This window comes from Sander vitreus, chromosome 4 (assembly GCF_031162955.1).
Source record: "Sander vitreus isolate 19-12246 chromosome 4, sanVit1, whole genome shotgun sequence".
NCBI classification, from domain to species: Eukaryota; Metazoa; Chordata; class Actinopteri; order Perciformes; family Percidae; genus Sander; species Sander vitreus.
Window position 1 is genome coordinate 4,820,381 of NC_135858.1, and position 20,944 is coordinate 4,841,324.

A 20,944-nucleotide genomic window follows, 5' to 3' on the forward strand; every position below is an offset into this window, starting at 1 on the left:
TAAAGAAAAATGAAATGCAATTACAGGAGGTTATTTAATCTTTACAGAAATAAACTCCTCATGGTTTCACATTCGTTATTGTCGTGACAGCTGTTGACCACCAGAGGGCGACATGATCTATCTATCTATCTATCTATCTATCTATCTATCTGTCTGTCTAAACAATCAAACAAACAAACAAACAAAAACCTCACCACGTAACACAATAATAATAATAATAATAATAATGTGTGATATTTTGATGACTGGAATAACAGTAGGCTATGTGGTTTACATTTTAGTTTTGCCAAAGTTCTGTAAATAAGAGACGGAGCTTAATAGTCTTCCAGTTAGGCCTTATGTATGGATGCTGATCCTGCAATTGTGTTAAATTTAAACCCACATTCCCGTATTGCACAATAATGTTCCTAATTTATCATATAGAGTTTTAAAGTAGCCTATAGCCTAATTGGGGAATATTTTACTGCCATTTAGTTTGCTGGCAAAAACACATGGCTATATTTCCACAAACCAAAATTTGATTAAGAAGTTGAATAATCTTCCAAAACTTCCACATTTTAGAGCATTTTCTTGTCTTTTCAGCGTGAGTCCAGCAGAGAAATGCGTCTGGACATGTTACAGTAAAATAAAGAGGGACGATTTGTTAATTGATGTCGATAGTAATGCAGTACTTGTTTCAGTGGAGGGCGCACGTACTGATGGTGGGTGTGGGCGTGGCAACTGTAGTGTGAGCGCTAAATCCATAAATTAGTGCTTTTACACTATTATTGTGCACATATAGGCATATCTAAGTAGGTTTAAATCGGAATAAAATCAGCGTTCCCTACAATATTAAAAGAAAAGTGGGTTCAGCACAGATGTCGCCATCTTTAGTAAGGGACAATAAGCCTAGTGCAACTTGTTGTATTTAGCTAAAACTCGTGATGTGTTTACTTTAAATAGGTTTCAAGTGCTATTTAAAGCACCTCGCTATACAGATCATCATTCGCTTATTTACAGTGGCAAATACCAAAACGTTCATGCATTTCTCTCGGAAAACGTTAGCGAGCGGTTCTCTGTCGCCATGTTTACTTTGGGTGACGCCAACCCTCTTCCATTTTCCTCCGCCTCTGGTTGTCAAGAAGATGGCAGCTTCCAGGCAGGCATGAGAGGAAATACTTCTTCAAAAATCGAATGAATTTGGATTATTGCCGCAAGATACGACCACATACCAGTGTTTTTGCAATTACTGCATCGAAATAAGTAAGTTAAATTCTGAAATGTTTGCGCCTTTTTCGGTTTGTTGTGTTTTGTTGTGGCATACCGCCCGGCCATTTTTCTTGTGGGAGCTGTAGAACTAGGCCGATTGTTGAAAAGATGGCTGCTTCCAGAGACGGCATGAAACATCATAACACTCCGTTTATGCAGTTTAACTCAGTTTAGCTGCGTTTTAAGAGTGCTGTTGCAGCCTCATTTGTATCAGGTAAAATATGCATGTCTAAATAAAATGCAATAGCCTTGCATTTAACTGTAAAATGTGGCGACGCATTGACAGATGCCAGCCGTGTAGCTAACGCTGTTAGCTTTGGCAAATTAGGTTGAGCAGCTAGCTAGCTAGCTAGACGCTAGTGCTAACTGAGTATAGCTAACGTTAGAATCAATTTGGATACTACGACTGGGCTTTCATTTTTAGTAAATTTCAATACATTGTTCGATGGGAGTTAAGGCACGTGGTTCTCACACTGTTGCAACTGTTAAAGTAAGCTTCAAATATCGTTGTATTGTTAATAAATACGCTAAAGGGATTGCAGAGAATGCTAAGCTTGTTAGCTACAATATGGCGACTCCCAGAGAAGCATGAAAATAGCCGACTCCTGCTAACAGTTTTAACTGTGGATTACGTTTGTGTTGAAACTATGTATTCTTATGCTTTGTTGACCCGCTACTAGCTCATCGAATTTGTTTTTAATTTAGTGTATTTCTTTGCTGGTAAGGTTGACTAGCTATCATCTATTTTTCTTTTTCATTCGCTTCCGCCATTTTTCAGCCTGGCAATAGCGTTAGCGGGGTTTGTTTGGTTACAAGATGGCTGCTTCCATGGATTGAATTCAATGGTTAGAAACAACTATGGCAAAACTTAGGTGTATGAAAAACTCTATGCATTTCTTTGTTGCGCAACTGCAACGTCAAATCTATATTAAGGGTTACAAACTAGCAGCTGCTCGAAACCCGTATACTCGGCATTTGTTTGTTTTTTAATTGAATGTGTTCATTAATCAAAGCTAACTATTATCTTTCAGCTGCTACAACCGCTTAAACTGTTTACAAAAGTTAGCTACAGTTCACGGTCGATCCTGATGATGAGTTTCTTTGTCCTTAACGGGGAAATATCACGATTACTCCAGCAGTTTAGACAAATGTTCCTTTATTATTCTCTCTGCCAGAAATCATGTCTGCCCCTGGCTCCGCGGTGTCTGGGACCATGGCGTCGGTTCTGCAGCCGCGGTGGAAACGGGTCCTGGGATGGTCCGGTCCGGTGCCCCGGCCCAGGCATGGACACAGAGCTGTAGCTATAAAGGAGCTTATGGTTGTCTTTGGAGGTGGAAACGAAGGGATTGTGGACGAATTACATGTATACAACACTGGTAAGATGAACTCTGCATGTATAACTTTACTGATATTTTTTGCACCAAGCATAATGTTTTACTTAACAAATCTGCACATGTGAAAAATATACAACGCGTTTTCACATTGTGTACTTAAAACGATTCTATTTTATTTCTAAAGATCGGTTCGTGATGTACAGAACTAAGTAGGTACAGCCATGGGTCCAGGCCTTAGCAGGCCAATCAGGTCCTTGTCTGATTAAATGCGGCCCCATCTGCTGGAGAAAGGGTGTTAATGCACGTTGAAAAAGGCGGGCTAAAATAAAATGGATGATGCTGGTTGGTTTAAGTATATCCTCTGCTCCAATTTCCTGCACATTAACCAATAAGAACAGACAAATTCAACATATTTGCGTTATGTATCCAAAACGTAAATGCAGATTTTGGTTTATGTTCTAATGTTAATAAGAGAGTTGTTTAGAGGATATACTAGTCAGGAATTTACAGTCATGTTTAGGTCATAACATAAGCTTCCTTAATAATATGAATGATTTGATATGAGTAAGCCTCAACGGAACGTCACTATCAATTGTGCTTTATTTCTAGCAACAAACCAGTGGTTTATCCCAGCGGTCCGTGGTGATATTCCCCCTGGTTGTGCTGCATATGGTTTTGTCTGTGATGGCACAAGATTGCTGGTATTCGGTGGCATGGTGGAGTATGGAAAGTACAGCAACGATCTCTATGAACTACAGGTAATTTGTCTATGGAAAATAACCATAGTTTAGTTTTTAATTTGCACATTAAGATAATGCAATGTTTCTGAATTAAGTGTGTGATTCAATCAGTTAATTTAGATATATTTCATGAGTGTTATTGTAGCTAATGTAAGCATAAAACGGGGTTGAATATGTTTACAATACAAACATTTTATGTGTGAGCTGTCTTGTTCATATTGTAAACGTGGACATTATCTCTGCACTTTTGCATGACTGTATTTGAGCTTGACTGTCTGCATCAGATATTGATGATGTAGAAAAGGAGTTTGAAAAGTTTCAATGTGATGGTGTAGCTGTTTACATTAATCGCAGAAACAGGCAAATAAAACAAATTATTCCATCTTTCTAGCTTCCACTGCTGTGCATGTTGCTGTGAATGCTCCATGCAGTTCAGCTATAGACAGTGATGTTAAGCCATTGAAGGAAGTTAAATGCAAACATGAATCGTGATTTATCAAATAAAGACTGGATGGTGTTTTGCTTAGTTGTTGTGGTGCCATTGAGTCTGTTAATTCCAACTGCACACTTTAGAATTAAATAACTAGTAAATGGCTAATGCATTACAAAGGTTTCAGTCTAACCCCATTTCACAATATCTTCCTTGAATAGCTGTTAAGTGTGAGGAAGAAAAATAGATTCTTAGATGCATGGTGATTCTTTCTTGAATGATTCAGAATTGATTTGATTTACAAAATTCAGAGGGCTCACCAAGTTCCAGTAACTGGCTAAATACTACTCAGCAGTTGCTTTTAAAAACTATGGTGAAGTCACATTTTGAAGCGGAAGGAGCAGTCTAAAGAAGCAAATAACTTCAATAATCTTCAATAATTCTGCTTCTGACAAGTGAACTATGCCAAAAAAATTAATGAAAATGATGGAAGTTAAGTTATAAGTATGCTCTGTTTCTGATATAGTCATGGTTTTGACACAAAATCCTATCAATCCTTGTCAGAATAGGGAATGAGGAAATTTTTTTTACAGCTTGTGCTATGACCTAATCAATTGATAATATGTTGTTGTAACATTGTATGTTTGCATTTTATTTTACAGGCCAGCAGATGGGAATGGAAAAAGTTGAAAGCAAAAAACCCGAAGAATGGCCCCCCTCCTTGTCCTCGTCTTGGCCACAGTTTTTCCCTTGTTGGCAACAAATGCTATCTGTTTGGTGGACTAGCCAATGACAGCGAGGACCCAAAAAACAACATTCCCAGGTACAGAGGTTTTACCAGCGGGGCCCTTTTTAAAGCATGTGGTTTCTAATTCAACAAGCAACATGAGTGTGACTTCTGTCTGTTTTTCATTCTCAGATACCTAAATGATCTGTACACACTTGAGCTTCGTGCAGGTTCCAGTGTGGTTGGATGGGATATTCCAATCACATATGGAGTTCTGCCTCCTCCCCGTGAGAGTCACACTGCTGTGGTATACACAGAAAAGACGAGCAGGAAATCTCGCCTCATAATCTATGGAGGGATGAGTGGTTGCCGCCTTGGAGATCTGTGGACACTTGACATTGGTAGGTTTCTAAAAATCTGAGTACAAAAATTATGAATGCCCTAGCTGGGGCCACTCAGACAGTGCTGCTATTTACACCCAATCAGACCAAAGGGAGGAGGGAGAATAAAAAGTGTTTGACAATGATCTGTGAGAATTTGCCTTGCCTATTGTACTTTAATTAATCTGGCTGCATGTCAGAATACATAGGGGCTCTTGTATAACATCCTACTGCTGGTCATTGTCTACAGATACCCTCACATGGAACAAACCATCAGTAAGCGGGACAGCACCGCTCCCCAGAAGTCTGCACTCTGCCACTACCATCACAAACAAGTGAGAAAACTACTGCACCTAAGCAATGAAATATTAAATGTTATATTATCATGTTTGAATTCCCAGAAGAACAGGCTGTGCTTGGTAGCAGCATCTCACTGATTTCCTTTCCTCAATGTGCAGGATGTATGTTTTTGGAGGATGGGTTCCATTGGTAATGGATGATGTCAAAGTGGCCACACACGAGAAGGAGTGGAAGTGCACAAACACTCTTGCCTGCCTAAATCTAGGTTTGTCTAACTCTATTTATTACACTAGATTTCACTTTGAAATGTTTTGAGCAGGGCGCCCGGATAGCTCAGTTGGTAGAGTGGGCGCCCATATATTGAGGTTTACTCCTCAACGTAGCGAGCCCGGGTTTGACTCCGACCTGTGGCCTTTTGCTGCATGTCATTTCTTCTTCTCCCCCCCCCCCTTTCCAGTCCCTCCAGAATTTCACGGCCTTTTGGTACCTTTTGCGATAAAAGTTGAGATGTCTTGTTTGTTGCAATGAAGTTGCGGGAGACAGTAAAAGTTGCGTGTGTTTTTTTTCTTTTTCTTTTTATAAATAAATAATTCTTTAAAAATAAAAAGGAAACTTGTTTCAGGGAGAATAAAATTACTATGGGCTGAGTTTTCCTAGTAACCTTACCAAAAAGGAAATGCAAATGTTGGTATAAGATGATAATGGCTGGTGGATTTAAGACAAAAAATAATTTGCCCGCTGCAGAGAGCCGACAGGATTGAAACCGCAGCCGCTTCTTATTGGTCAAATTTGCGGAAAAGTTGCAGTGATTGGTCAAAATTGCGAGTCGCACCAAAGTCACGGTGATTGGTTGAATTGGCGCGATTGCGAAATCCTGGAGGGACTGCCTTGTCTTCAGCTGTCCTGTCAAAATAAAGGCTGAAAATGCCGAAAAAATAATCTTTAAAAAAAAAAAAGTAAAATTGCCTTCACTGATATTTATTTTTGTACCATATGTGTGTCTGTAGACTCCATGTGTTGGGAGACCGTATTGATGGATACTCTTGAAGATAACATCCCTAGGGCCCGTGCTGGCCACTGTGCTGTAGCCATCAATTCCAGACTCTATGTTTGGAGTGGCCGTGATGGTTATCGTAAAGCTTGGAACAACCAAGTCTGTTGTAAAGACCTCTGGTACCTCGAAACAGGTAGGTGTGCTGTAACATGGTTTTATAATTCAGAGTGACAATTTAGTGTCAATTGTTGTTACATTTATTCTTCCCCCCCCCAACAAACACACACCAGAGCGTCCACACGCCCCTGCCAGGGTGCAGTTAGTCCGTGCCAACACAAACTCTCTTGAGGTGAGCTGGGGCGCTGTCTCAACTGCTGACACCTACTTACTACAGCTGCAGAAATATGACATCCCTGCTACTCCAGCCTCGCCAGCCATGAGTGCCACCCCCGTGCAGCCTGTGAACTCTCCAAAGAGCCCCTCACCGGCTGTTGCAGCACTCTCTGCTCAGAACCTACCCCAGACAGGTATTACACTAGTGACCAATGATTCCTCTTTTCCAACTCTTCCATGTCCGTTGTTGTCACTACACCAGGAAGCTCAACAACTGCAAAAACGCTGCCCATAAAGTCAGTTCCCTTTTGTTACAGCGGTCTTGAAGGTTGCAGCTCAACAGTCTGCCACGGGCACATCTGTTGTCACAGTCCGCCCCAGCCAGCCTGGGAAATCCCCTGTCACTGTGACATCCCTTCCGCCAGGTGTCCGAATGGTAGTGCCTGCCCAGACCACCCAAGGATCGGTATGAGCAATTTTCTATCATGTTGAGGATTTTGTGTGATGTATATATCATTGTCAGATGACTAAATGTGTCCAAAATGTTTTTTCTTTTTTTCCAGCCAATTGGGAGCAGCCCTCAGATGAGTGGCATGGCAGCTTTGGCTGCAGCAGCTGCAGCAACACAGAAGATCCCGCCCTCTGCAGGCACTGTCCTCAATGTTCCTGCAGGTGCCACCATTCTCAAAACAGTAGCCGTTTCGCCTGGCACAACCACAATGAAAATGGCTTCTCCAGTCATGGTACAGATCTCACTAAACATTCTGATTACTAACATTGTGTGCCTGTCTGTCACAGGTCAGTTCTGAAAATAATGTTGTGCTTGTAGGTCAGTAACCCGGCCACCCGGATGCTGAAAACAGCTGCAGCCCAGGTGGGCACAGCAACTGCATCCTCTCCCACCAACACCAGACCCATCATCACTGTGCACAAGTCTGGTGCAGTCACAGTGGCACAGCAGGCCCAAGTGGTAACCACTGTGGTAGGAGGAGTCACCAAGACCATTACCCTGGTCAAGAGTCCTCTTACCATGGGCAGCAGTGGCACTCTGGTAAGAAAGCAGGACTCTTCTGTAGCACAATATGATACTGGAACACTGCTCTAAGAGCACCCTTTGGTGCTTTCACATAAATGCTGTAAATTATGGGTTCTGTAAATTGCTTTTTCACACTTAGTGTGTGTTTGTTTCTTATGTCTTGTCAACATGCACTGAGTTTGAACCAGTGGGGGAGGGAGTAAAGGTTGGCCTACAGTGACTGTTGGAGAATTCTAGTAAGAAAACGGGGAGCATGATGTTTGTGATCTGCATGACTGGCACTCAGTTAGGGCTTAAATGATTTGTAAAGCTACCAGTGGTCCACCTTCCCACTGAACTCCCTGTGCTGTCCGATGTTTTCTGGTGACTCATGAACTTGAATCTCTCTCCTATGTCGGCAGATCTCCAACCTCGGCAAGATGATGTCTGTGGTACAAACCAAGCCAGTGCAGACATCAGCTATCACAGGCCAGGCTTCCACTAACCCTCTCACACAGATCATACAGGTCAGCTATCTGCATGAGTGCAGGAAAAAAAAACAGGAGGTAGCTTAAAACTCCTGAGACAGGCACCAGGTATATTTCTCCATATGGTGTGTATAACATGTGCCTCTCCCCAGACAAAAGGTCCCCTCCCAGCCGGCACCATCCTGAAACTAGTGACCTCCGCAGATGGCAAGCCCACGACCATCATCACCACTTCCCAGGCAGGAGGCACAGGAAACAAGCCCACTATACTGAACATCAGCGGTGTCTCTCCCTCCACCACTAAGCAGGGCACCACCATCATTAAGACCATCCCCATGTCGGCCATCATGACCCAGCCTGGAGCCACAGGTCTTTTTATTTTTAATACTTTTTATTTGCATACTTTTACAAATGTTAGTGTTTGAACAATTTGGCATCATACTTACAAAATATATTACAAAAGATATTAATTTCCATCCAATGAACATTACAACCTTACTTAATGATAAAAAAAATAAAACTCAAGAAGAAAGGCACTTCAATACACAGAGAGAAAAAAAGAAGGTAAAAAATGAAAACAATACAAAATTACAGAAAATACAATACAAAGAAAAGGTGAAATGGAATGTAGGCTATATAATCACATTTCCTTGAAAATATCTTGCACTATAACAGCTATATAAACACTTTTCTTATTAATAGTTTGGATAGACAAAAAAAATAGCTGGCCAAGATTTAGAAAATGTATCTTTATGGATATGAAATTTCCCTTGTAGAATTAATAAGTAATAATAAGCAATCTTATGAATTGTTTTGTTATCATAATTAAGAATAACATTTTTTGCCACAGGTCTAAACTCGTGTTTACTCACATCACGTGTCACAACTACATATCACAACAGCCTAGGACTGGGCGATAGGGAGAAACTCAAATATCACTGTTTTTGAACAAATACCTCGATACCGCAACGGTATTGTAGTGTTGACTATTGGTGCTTTCACAAAATATTTACACAATGAGATTTTTGATAAATAATCATCCGTAATGTGGATATAATGACTAAGTGGGTAAATGTAAATAAAAGAACAGTTATAGCAGTCTGGTAAGTTCAGTAAAATGACATCTCTTACTGTAATGCAGCCTTATGCCATATTACGATATCCAAAATCTAAGACGAAATCTAGTCTCATATCACGATATCGATATAATATGGATATATTGCCCAGCTCTACAACAGCCTGCACATCTGTGACTGAGAATAGTACAACAAAATAAGTAATCATACAATTTTTGTTTAGAGTTTAAACAAAACCTGAACCAGATTAACATCTCAATCAAATGAGATGTTTGTTGTCATCTGGTTGAATTTCCAGATGAGCAGTGATGGCATGCCACAACAGAAGTAGTGATGTATTGTTTCCTGAAATGTTTTGGCAGTTGGCATGAATAAAAACAAATGTTCACAATTATTTGCAGGTGTTATTTAACCAAGGTCTAGTATTTGGGCCTAGTAGATGAAAATTTACTTCAGGCATACATGCTTTTGTCCTTGCAGGTGTGACAAGCAGTGCAGGCATGAAAACGCCTATCACAATCCTTACCACAAAGGTGATGACCACTGGAACTCCTGGTAAAATCATCACTGCAGTGCCCAAACTTGGCACTGCAGCCGGCCAACAGGGACTGACACAGGTAAACTGACTGTTTGTGTAGTAGTTTTTATAGATATCATCTTTGTTGTGCTGCCCATGTATGTTGCACCTGAGGAGACTAATCGTGAATTGCATGGTTTTTAGGTGGTTTTGAAGGGTGCTCCTGGGCAACCTGGCACTATTTTGCGCACTGTGCCTATGAGCACAGTTGGCGGTGTTCGACTTGTTACACCAGTGACGGTGTCTGCTGTTAAGCCCACTGTTACCACTCTGGTTGTCAAGGGGACTACTGGTAAGAATAACTTGTTAATGTTCTTGTGATTTGTTTTCGATTTATTATTGTATCACATTTATGTTATTAATGGCTTCCAGGTGTTACCACTCTTGGGACTGTCACTGGTACAGTCTCCTCAAGCCTGGCAGGAGGCACGGTGGACAGTTCCAACGCCTCTCTGGTCACCCCCATCACCACACTGGGAACCATCGCTACGCTGTCCAGCCAGGTCATTAGCCCATCTGCCATAACTGTGTCAACTGCTCAAACCAGCCTGACTTCTGCCTCCACGTTGCCCTCCTCTACCATGACAGTGCAGGTAAGAGCCTGTAGATTGATGCCCCTCAGGTTGTATTTAGCATTTAAGTCACCAGGACATTAAAGAAGTATTTTACTGCTGGAAAGAAAGTTGTCCTCCAAATCGGTCTCCATTTTGTTTACATCTGCTTCCCCGTGAGATCATGTAAGGTGGTGCATTGCTTCCTCTGGCACGATAATCTTAATAGTGTCCGGTAGTGTGCGATGCGCCATTTTTTTCAACTCTTGTAGTGTGTGCATGTTTGAGGATGGAGAGAAAAATATCTCAAGATTCTCTTTTTGTGCGTGTTGCAAACAATTTCAAAATCTGTTTTAAAACTCGTGTACTCTAAGCCCAGCTTAAAAGATCATTTAAATTGATTTACTGTCTCCTGCCCAGAACCAGCCCACCCAGGTTACTCTGATCACAACTCCCAGCGGTGTAGAAGCTCAACCAGTGCAGGATTTACCAGTGTCCATCCTGGCTTCGCCAACCTCTGAGCAGCCCAGCTCTACTGAGGCTGGATCAGCTGGAGAGGGCTCTGGGACCGTCACCCTGGTCTGTTCTAACCCGCCCTGCGAGACCCACGAGACAGGAACCACCAACACGGCCACCACCTCATCTGCCACCATTGGAGCAGGACAGGTCTGTTCTAACCCACCCTGCGAGACCCACGAGACAGGAACCACCAACACGGCCACCACCTCCTCTGCTGCAATTGGAGTAGGACAGGTGTGCTCCAACCCGCCATGTGAAACACATGAAACGGGGACAACCAACACAGCCACAACTGCATCATCAAACATGTCTGCACCGCGCATGTGCTCCAATCCACCATGCGAGACCCATGAAACTGGGACAACTAACACAGCTACCACAGCATCGGCTAACATGGGAAGCGACCAGGCCAGCACAGCGACAGACCAGGTCAAGACAGTTTGCTCCAACCCACCCTATGAGACCCACGAGACAGGGACCACCAACACAGCCACCAAGTCATCTAACATGAATACAGGCCAGACGAGCACTGTGCAGAGGGTGTGCTCCAACCCACCCTGTGAAACACACGAGACGGGAACCACCAACACCCAGTCCACAGCCTCCTCCAGCATGGGAAGCAACCAGACCAGCACAGCTTCAGGCCAGGTCCAGACAGTTTGCTCCAACCCACCCTGTGAAACGCACCAAACTGGGACCACCAACACCCAGTCCACAGCCACCTCCAGCATGGAAGCCGACCAGACCAGCACAGCAACAGGCCAGGTCCAGAGGGTGTGCTCCAACCCACCCTGTGAAACACACGAAACTGGGACCACCAACACCCAGTCCACAGCCACCTCCAGCATGGGTGCCGACCAGACCAGCACAGCAACAGGCCAGGTCCAGACGGTTTGCTCCAACCCACCCTGTGAAACACACGAAACTGGGACCACCAACACAGCCACCACTGCCACCTGCAGCATGGAGACAGGCGAAGGCACAGGTATACCCACATTTACTGTAATTATATTGAATGGGAAATGAATTTATTGGTATGAAGTCAAACTTAAAGTATGTTTTTGTATCAGCAGCCCAGCAGACAGAGGAGGGTGCAGAAGGTACCAGCAGCACAGAAGTGGCCTCTACAGCAGCAACGGGCATAGTTACTACCCCCCAGGGCAGGGCCATCACTACTGTCACTCAGTCTACACCAGCCCCTGGACCATCTGTACCTGTAAGAAATGCACTAATTTACCAACAGAATTAACAAAAGATCTAACCATCACTGCTGAGTCACAGATGATGTCTGTCTTAAGGCTGCATGTCTGAGTCTGATGGCATTATGTGAGAGAAACATAATTTACCATTGTGACCAATGTTTTGTCTTTGTCCCTCTCTAGTCGATCTCATCAATCACAGAGGGTGTGAGTCCCAGCTCCACAGAGGAACCTATGCAAACTGATGAGACGGCATCAGCAGAAGCTGCACCTGCAGTGGAGGGAGCCACCGCTATGCAGACACAAGTGGAGGTAAATTCAGTTTAATGTCAAAGTCAGCGTTGGCTCAAAGTCCATTTATTCAAAGATGTATTAAGTGGTAGCCGGGTTAGCTCAGTTGGTAGAGCAGGTGCACATATATAGAGGTATATGCCTCGACGCAGAAGGTCCAGGGTTTGAGTCCGACCTGTGACGATTTTCTCTCTCTCCCCTTTCATATCTAGCTGTTCTTTTCATCAAAGGCTGAAATGCCCAAAACAAATATTTAAAAAATAAATAAAAGAAAAGATGTATTAAGTGTATATGACCTATAATGTGTTCTCTCAGGGAGAAGCAGCCACATCTACAGCCTTGAATCTTCCCTCGGAGCTGATGTCTGAGGGTCAGGGCGCCACACTCATGGGGACAGGGCTGTCGGATGAGGAGCTGGCTGTGACTGCAGCGGCAGAAGCCGCTGCTCAGGCAGCAGCCACTGAGGAAGCCCAGGCCCTCGCTATCCAGGCTGTCCTCCAGGCAGCCCAGCAAGCCGTAATGCGTGAGTTCAACCAGTCCGGTACAGTCAGGTTTCTCTGCACACTTAGTTTTGCTTTTATTATGAACAGTGAGCTCAAGGTCTGTCTGTAGTCGGAAGTGGGGAAAAGGCATGGAAAGATACATTTATATTACTAACAATTAACAGGATGGTGCTCTGTAGCAGCTGGCTCGAGCTCTGCAACTACTGTAACCTCCACAATTATTTTAGAGTTTCTCATGATGCTGTCATGTTGGATGAATTGTTAAATATTTTCTGTTGACAGATGAGGGCAATTCCACTGGAGAGAGCCAGCAACCCACCAACATCCCCATCATGTTGACCCAGCAGGAGCTTGCAGCACTGGTCCAACAGCAGCAGCAGCTGCAGGAGGCTCAGGCTGCTGCACAGCAGGCTGCCATGGACACAAGTTTGCCTACTGAAGGCCTCGCCCCTGCTGACAGCCTCAACGACCCCTCTGTCGAGAGCAATGGACACAATGAGATGGCTGCCGCTGTCACCAGTGCTGTGGCGTCACTGCTGCCACGTACTACTGCTGAGAGTGAGACTTTTTGCTTTTTTTTAATAGTTCCTTTGAATGTCTTTGTACAGTAGATTGACTTTTTTGTATTGTTCCTTTTTTACACCACAGCCCTCGCTCCATCAAGCACATTTGCACCCTCTGTTTCGGTGGCAAGTCCAGCCAAGCTGCAAGCAGCCGCTGCTCTAGCAGAGGTCGCCAATGGGATCGAGGGAGAGGTGAGTTATTGTACAACATCTGGCTTGTTCAGCTAGGTCAAAGAGAGGAGAAATGTAACAATGTATAATTTTGTTTTCTTACAGAAGCAAGCCCCTCAGCCAACCCCAGTGAAGCCTGTTGTAAAAAAAGAGAATCAGTGGTTTGATGTTGGAATTGTTAAAGTGACAAATATGGTTGTCACCCACTTCTATATGCCAGGAGATGATTCTCATGGAGATGTAAGTGTCTCAGGAGGCTCCTTTCACGCTTAGATGAATGTAAGTTAGTGTTGGTGTTCTCAATGCATCTCTCGTCTCTGTGTTTGGTAGGATGACTCTGGCGTCATGCCAGACTACGGCCAGATGAAGAAAATGGAGCTGCAGCCTGGAACAGCTTACAAGTTCCGTGTTGCTGGAATCAACGCTTGTGGTCGTGGATCTTTCTCCGAGATATCTGCTTTCAAGACTTGCCTGCCAGGCTTCCCAGGGGCACCTTGCGCCATCAAAATCAGCAAGGTAAACACACCAGTAGAGCCATTTTCCTTGTTTTGTTGTGGATTTGACATACAGGTTTGTTAAACATGACACCAGCTGATCTCATGCGCCATGCTTTCAGGTACTGAGTAGTAATCATTTATTGTCTCTCTGCAGAGCCCAGATGGTGCCCACCTGACCTGGGAGCCACCCTCAGTGACGTCGGGCAAGATCATCGAGTACTCTGTGTACTTGGCCATCCAGAGCAACCAGACAGCTGAAGCCAAGGCCTCCACCCCAGCACAGCTAGCCTTCATGCGCGTGTACTGTGGACCCAATCCCTCTTGCTTGGTGCAGTCGTCCAGCCTCTCCAACGCCCACATCGACTACACCACCAAGCCCGCCATCATCTTCCGCATTGCCGCCCGCAATGAGAAGGGCTACGGTCCCGCCACCCAAGTTCGATGGCTGCAAGGTGAGCACACAGATTCACAAACTAAAACTCAAATATTGGTGTGCAATTCATAATTGGATAAATTGATATATTTTAACAATTTATCTGCTTTGTAGAATCTGGCAAAGATGCTGCCTCTGCAAAACCAGCCCCCAAAAGACCAGGCACCTCTCCTGATACGTAAGTACAGTATGCATGTTTTATACTGTGCACACAGGCTGGACATTAACATGGCACTGATGAACAAAACATGCAATACTTATTCCTGTTTCATGTGTGCTCTTGCAGTAAGGCTACTGGTCCAAAGAAAGCAAGGACGGACCAGTGAGGTTGCCCAGAGACCCCTCCCAGTCTTTTGCCCTTTTTCCACTTGCTGTCCTTTTATCAGGAAGACTGACCTTCAACCCTCCTCCTCATCCTAATCTCATCCTCCATTCTCAAGTCTCAGAGCAAGACAGCAATGGAGGCAGAACAACCGTATGAAGCCGAGATGAAAGTCAATCTGAGAGATTTTTCTGTAGATAAAAACCCTCCTCGTTCTGTTGGTTGTACTATTTTTAGAGCAACACAAACTTAGAAGCACATTATCTTTTTCAGTCACATCCCTTTCCATCGTTTAACATCTATTTTTGGCTTGTTTCAGTAGTTTAGCAGTATAGAGAAGCATTTACATCTTTCACAAACTGGGAGCCTGAGCGCAATGTTACCTTTTTTTCTTTTCTTTGTTTTGTGAATCCTGGGGGGGGATGTAGACAGAGACTACACAAAATGATGTACAGTGTTGAAAAAGGCTGGGGAGCCATTAGTTTAGATGAGAGGAAAAATCGGTATGGATACAAATAAAGCACTTGTCCTCAACGACAGAGGACATAATTTTTTTCCCTGCTCATAAACAAATTTGCTTTGAGAACTGAGTCTGTATTCATCATACAGGACTCAAGTCTCCTGGTAATGTCATTACTGTGCGCTTTTTACCCCAAGATGAGGACTGGTGGCCGACCCTTCAAAGTGGACAAAAAAGAAATGACGAAGAGATTTGTAGAGAATGAATGACAGACTTTGCTAGGACTGAGACTTGCAGCACACAAAAAAATCTTGCAAAATCTTCCCAAAAAATTAGCAAGCAAAGATGCAGAAGATCTTTTGTGTAGTTTATTTTTGTATTTTTTAAGCTTTTTTTTTCTCCTGTGTGTATGTGTATGTTGTGTGCATTTTTAAAAACATCACTTTTTTTAACCGTTGTTCATCCCCATAGTTTGTGTTTGTGGGAAGATTGGTGGCTATGTTGAAGTTGCCACTATATTTTTTAAAAATCTTCATTCAGTTGGTTGTATGTTCTCGTTGTTAACAGATGGTAATGAGAGAAAGACTTGTATTTGTTCCAAGTAGACCCCACAGGTTATTGAGACTGAAGGGAACTTTTAAGTGGACCCAGAGAGAGGAGAGTTTTACTTTGTTTACTACCCTATGCTTGTGTTGCTTTGCTTGCCAAACATGAATTTCATGGGCTATGAGGAAAATAACATCAGATCTTTTCATACGTTTCCCCTAATATCCCCAATCAGATGTCCTGCGCTTTTTATGCTCATGAATGTTTTGTCTCACCTCTTCTTTAATTTTTAGAATGGCAAATTATATAAGTAGACCTATTTTCCCTATCCTATTGATGTATGTGAATCCATTTAATAAATTTTAATTTTTTTCCTTCCATGGCTCTGTATTTCAGACTACAGATGGTGTGCAAGCTAACTGTGATGTGTAAATCCGTATGTCTTTCGAATGGGGATGCCTTGGGACAAAAGCTTACATAGCCGGAGTGTACTCGCTTGTAAATTAGTTCGTTCATAGAGTAAGAATAAATCAACAACAAAACATCTTGGCCTTTTTATATAATTACCTGTAACAAACAGTTTTTACATGTCGGTCATCTCTTGATTGCCTTTTGTGTCTTTACTTAAAAAAGAAACAAATATATATATATATATATATAAATATATATAGTGTCCCTTATGGTTCCAATTTGCTTCTGTCAAGCTGATTCACTGTAGGAGTCCAAGTCACTGCTAGGTTTATTACAATACAAGATTTTGTACAGGGAGGAGGTTTCTGACTGGACATGAGTGTATATCTACTTTGTAAGGGTGGATTCAGTTGTGATGTTAACAGCCAGGAAGATCAGAGCCAAGGTTTTCGCTTGCTGCCTTTTCTCCAGCTGGCACCTTGGTTTCCGTTTTGTGGTTTCTCCCAATTTCTTTCTAGAAATGAAGTTTCTCTTCATATGCATTCATAATTTTGTGTGTGTCAGTGTGTCTGTTGAACAAAACTAGACATGCATGCAAAAGCAGTGTATTTTAGTAGTGATGCCTTAAGTTAGACCATAAGCTGAAGGTTCTCAAAAAAAGAAAAAAAAAAACATTTAATGAGTTTGTTCCTCTCTCCATGTGGTATACAATTGTGTCCTTTCCTTCCACAGTACCTTTGCTGGGTCACTATTTTGCACCCTCGTTAGATAGGTCATCATCAGCAGTGCCGAGGTCTCTCTGAACTTTTCCTCCCACACTGGGACGAGTGCTGCTCTCAGCACTCACAGGTGTTGCGAGTTTCTCTCGGCTGTTTGCAGGTTATCTGGAAATGTCCTGTATTTTCCAATGTGTGTTTTTTGTACTGTAGGGAGTAATGTATCTTTTATCATCAAAAAATAAACATGTTAAACATAAAGAGATGTTGCTTCTTTTTTCTTTATACTACAAAGAAAAGGAAAAAAAGTGACTGAATCACCTGTTGCAAGCCGCTCTGAGCCGCTCTCAAGAATGGCTTTTCCACATCTAGATCATCTTTTGCGCTTCCTTCGAAGTATTCTGCTCCTATTTCCTCACACCACTGCAAGGCCTTCCTGCCAGACACCTGCAAGGAAAGACAACTGATTCATAGTACAACCATTAAACAGTGCTGACATGACAGCACAGGGCACATAAAAAGTCACACATTTTTTTCTATAATAAAGATGTAAACAATATGTGTGCTGTACAAATGTTTGGTGAAAAGCAGTGACACCCCCCATTAACTGTCATACTAAAGCAACCCTACAGTGTAGCAGGATCCGTTAAATGTGTATTCATTTAAAAATGGATACCATATTGGCTGTGACCATAGACTGTATATATTACTTATTAATATTAACAGTCTATGGCTGTGATTTGGGCTGCAGCAATTATTTAAATTATGAAGATTATTAATCTGCCAACTATTTTCTCAATTAATCGATTAATCCGTCAGACAAATGCCTATTTGATTGGAAATTCCTGACGTGAAAGAGTGTAAATACAATTTACTGTAAAAAAAATACTGTTACTCATATCAACTTTCAAATGACACCAGTTAAATCCAAGTGGTTACTACTTCACATCTCTTTGATACTTTATTACAGGGTGACACCCTAACTGACCTCCCGGTTGCTCAGGTCAGTCTTGTTGCCCAGTACAATGAAAGGGAAGTCGGATGGGTCCTGAGGCTCGCCCTGGATCAGAAACTCCTTCCTCCACTCCACCAGGGCAGAGAAACTGGCTCTGGATGTGACATCAAACACCAGCATGCAGCAGTGAGCTCCTCTGTACAGAGGTGTACCCAGAGACTGGAACCTCTCTGTGCCCGCTGTGTCCCAGATCTAAGGGAAGATTTATATCCCCTTATACTGTTAGCATGTAGGCTATTAGTGTACCTGCATGGATGTGTGGTTGTGATTCACTTTAGCCGGACAGGTGGACAGAGGAGCTACCTGCAGGGTGACCGTGTCTTCGTCTATGTTGACTGTTCTGGAGAGGAAGTCAGTCCCTATCGTAGCCCGGTACATGTTGGTGAAGCGGTGATTCACATATCTGTTCATGAAGGAGGATTTTCCCACCCTGCGTAAATACACACATAAAGTAGGCCTAATAAGACACAACACACTGGAATCTCTCTTTCCTCATAGAGACATTTAGCAAATCACCTTTTTTCTCACTGCACCGTTGAATACTACCTTTTGGAAATATCCAATATGAGAATTAAACACCTCAGTCTTAACAGTAAATTAAGGAGTAAATGAAAGTGAAACAACTGTCGGAGGAGCAGTAATTCGATTTACTACTACTTTACAAAAGGTGGAATTCGATTTAAAAAAAAAGAATCAGCTAGTCGACTTTACCCGGAGCTTCCTATGAGGATTATTTTCAGTGTAACCGGACTTTTTCTGTCGTTCATGTCTGTTGAGGTTTGTTTCCTCCGGAGCTTCAGCTGCTGCTGCCTTCAAGAGCTCTTCGGAATGTTGCCTTTCTGTAATTTGAGGTGTGTCTTAGTATCAGTCATGTAGGCCTATGTATTATAAGACCGGTAGCAGTAGGCCAAAGTGTTTTTAATCAGGGCCGTAGCCATAATGTTACAAATACTGAGTCCCACTATTTACTATCCCAAAAGGAAAGTCTTAAAAAAAAGAATGTTATTTTTATTTATTTTTATTTACAATTAGCTGTTCAATTATATTTGACCTAAAATGTATGAACATGAAAGTCCCAAGGTTGTTTCAAAGGCTTCCAATTAAATTAAAAGGCCACCATATGTCATTTCAGCCTATGTTTCTAAACCACCATCAGAAATGTCCTCAATGAAGCAAACGGAGCATTTTAGTGGGTAAATCTTTATTCAAGAAATTAAAGTGTCCAGTTCTACCTGAGCTCCACCGGTGGCACTTTGCTTAGTGTCATGTTTTTTAATTGAAACTCCAGTATTTTAAACAGCCTTTGAGGGTACCATACAGCTTGTCTGGTTGGCACATAGCTGACCTCTGTCCTGTCTAAGTCACAACCACAACCCAAAGGCACAGCTGATTTCAGAATAAAAGCATAGGCTGGAAACAATTATATATAAAAGATAACACTCCAGTAATGCAAAAACACATAGATAGTCACGACAGAACACAGACAGAAGGTAGTAGGTGATTGTTCTGCAGAAATAAAAACACAAATATTAGCTTTATTTATTACTTCGACCTGAGACCGTTGCTCCACATTTTCAGAGAGGCAATTATGTAGAAGATTACTAGTGTGCATTTATTTATTTTAATTAAAGGAAAAAAGTCTGAAGAATCGGCGGCCTCTGTTCTATTTGTTTAACTTCACTATAAAACAGTAATTTTTCATTTAAAAACGATCAATTACCATGAAATCTACAGTAAATGATCATTTCTTTATCTACCACTAGGGGGCTGTATAGGCCTCAGGTGATTCATCTTTCTTACAGGATTTCCTTTCTGTTGGAGCCGTGGAGGTAGTCTGTATTCTTTTTCACAATCTGTTTTTCAGATAAATGTGAAGCCATTATTATTATTATTATTATTATTATTATTATTATTATTATTATTATTATTATCTTTATTTAGTTGAATGCTTTCCACCATGAGGTTTTGCTTACAATCTCTTTCAACAAACATGCTCAATATATAAAGTAAATACACAGAAAAGCAGGGAGAACGTTCAGGTTCAAACACTCATTTACAATAAGTAGCCTAAACATTTTAAATGTACCTTCCTTCATAGAATACAATATATTTTCCTATAAACCTTTAGTAAAACTTTACACAAATATCACATTAAAACGTTTAAATATATTGGGAAATTCTATAAGTTTAACAACAATAGCAATACTCAGTCATTGCAAACTCATCCTGTGCAGTCAAACATTGTTAAAATCCACAGAACTGTATTTTAAAAGTGCTAAATATGACAGGATGGATTTTGGAGAAATGTGTATGAAATGTGTATGAAATGATACAACTGTTTGAGCAATCCTACCAACCTGCCGCCTTCATGATTGCTTGCACAGTTAACTGGCTGTCCAACATGTCATCTACAACATTTTTTTTAATTTACTTTTGGCGCATTTTAGGCCTTCATTTATAGGACAGCTGAAGACATGACCCGCGGCTGCTGCTTCGAGGAGTAAACCTCTGCACATGGGTGCGCGTCCCACCAGGTGAGCCACCCAGGCGCCCCATCTACAACATTTGATGTAATAATGCTGACATAAAAGACATGTAGTCTTATGTTTGAATTTGTCACTCAGTGTAACCATCATAAAGCTTCAACAAAGAGCTGAAACAAGCTAATACAGAGCATGATACTGTCAGAAAAAGTGGAATTAGATGATTTTAACAACATTAAAGCTACTTAAGGGGAAATAAAAGGGGACAACTTGATGGTAAGAAAGTAGAGTAATGCTATGAAGTATATTAAGATTACTATTCAGACATGGACATATCACAGAAGTGGACATAAAGAAATATAATACATTATACATAACATACCGTAACATGTACAAATAGTGATTCTAGATGGGTGAAAAGAAAATGTTAAAAACAATCAACAAAACACTTAAGTTCAACGAGAAATAAAAACAGGAACCTGCACTAAAGTGAAACAACTTAAAAGAAATAATTATGAAAGTGAAAAAGAGAGAAAAGCAATTACAGGTACATACATTGAGGTAACGCTTACACACGTTTGCATATCTGTGTCCTGTGGAGCCTGTCAGAGGTGCAGCAGAA

The 20,944-nt window shown here is 41.9% G+C and overlaps 2 protein-coding genes across 3 annotated transcripts; one reads left to right on the top strand and one right to left on the bottom strand.

Moving 5' to 3' along the window:
• The first annotated feature begins 1,080 nt into the window (after nucleotides 1-1,080).
• On the top strand, nucleotides 1,081-15,246 carry hcfc1a (host cell factor C1a). The gene is made up of 28 exons (XM_078247820.1): nucleotides 1,081-1,242; nucleotides 2,424-2,624; nucleotides 3,192-3,340; nucleotides 4,415-4,575; nucleotides 4,672-4,880; nucleotides 5,110-5,194; nucleotides 5,318-5,424; nucleotides 6,167-6,346; nucleotides 6,444-6,680; nucleotides 6,804-6,952; nucleotides 7,050-7,229; nucleotides 7,316-7,537; nucleotides 7,924-8,028; nucleotides 8,142-8,358; nucleotides 9,546-9,682; nucleotides 9,787-9,934; nucleotides 10,015-10,235; nucleotides 10,614-11,697; nucleotides 11,783-11,928; nucleotides 12,095-12,223; nucleotides 12,518-12,725; nucleotides 12,988-13,263; nucleotides 13,354-13,460; nucleotides 13,545-13,679; nucleotides 13,770-13,955; nucleotides 14,091-14,388; nucleotides 14,484-14,547; nucleotides 14,656-15,246. Exons 2-28 carry the CDS (start codon nucleotides 2,429-2,431, stop codon nucleotides 14,693-14,695), a joined length of 5,376 nt encoding a protein of 1,791 aa, XP_078103946.1. The 5' UTR covers nucleotides 1,081-1,242; nucleotides 2,424-2,428; the 3' UTR covers nucleotides 14,696-15,246.
• A 992-nt stretch (nucleotides 15,247-16,238) lies between these two features.
• Nucleotides 16,239-18,684, bottom strand: LOC144516490 (ras-related protein rab7). 2 transcript variants are annotated; one of them, XM_078247823.1, is made up of 5 exons: nucleotides 18,551-18,684; nucleotides 18,143-18,269; nucleotides 17,813-18,031; nucleotides 17,146-17,271; nucleotides 16,239-17,003 (listed from the first exon to the last, which is right to left on the bottom strand). In XM_078247823.1, exons 1-5 carry the CDS (start codon nucleotides 18,604-18,606, stop codon nucleotides 16,989-16,991), a joined length of 543 nt encoding a protein of 180 aa, XP_078103949.1. In that variant the 5' UTR covers nucleotides 18,607-18,684; the 3' UTR covers nucleotides 16,239-16,988. The 2 variants fall into 2 exon arrangements, with proteins under 2 accessions (XP_078103949.1, XP_078103948.1); XM_078247822.1 differs by having other exon boundaries at nucleotides 16,239-17,031.
• Nucleotides 18,685-20,944: the final 2,260 nt, after the last annotated feature.

What these genes read in the sequence shown, in the direction of transcription:
- hcfc1a (XM_078247820.1), top strand. Translation starts at nt 2,429, where the DNA reads ATGTCTGCCCCTGGCTCCGCGGTGTCTGGGACCATGGCGTCGGTTCTG. An exon ending in TCAGAACCTACCCCAGACAG is followed by an intron (nt 6,681 to 6,803) that starts GTATTACACTAG and finishes CTTTTGTTACAG; the next exon opens with CGGTCTTGAAGGTTGCAGCT. An exon ending in GAGATGATTCTCATGGAGAT is followed by an intron (nt 13,680 to 13,769) that starts GTAAGTGTCTCA and finishes TGTGTTTGGTAG; the next exon opens with GATGACTCTGGCGTCATGCC.
- LOC144516490 (XM_078247822.1), bottom strand. Translation starts at nt 18,606, where the DNA reads ATGAACGACAGAAAAAGTCCGGTTACACTGAAAATAATCCTCATAGGA. An exon ending in AAGACACGGTCACCCTGCAG is followed by an intron (nt 18,032 to 18,142) that starts GTAGCTCCTCTG and finishes ATCTTCCCTTAG; the next exon opens with ATCTGGGACACAGCGGGCAC. An exon ending in CTCAGAGCGGCTTGCAACAG is followed by an intron (nt 17,032 to 17,145) that starts GTGATTCAGTCA and finishes TACTCCCTACAG; the next exon opens with TACAAAAAACACACATTGGA.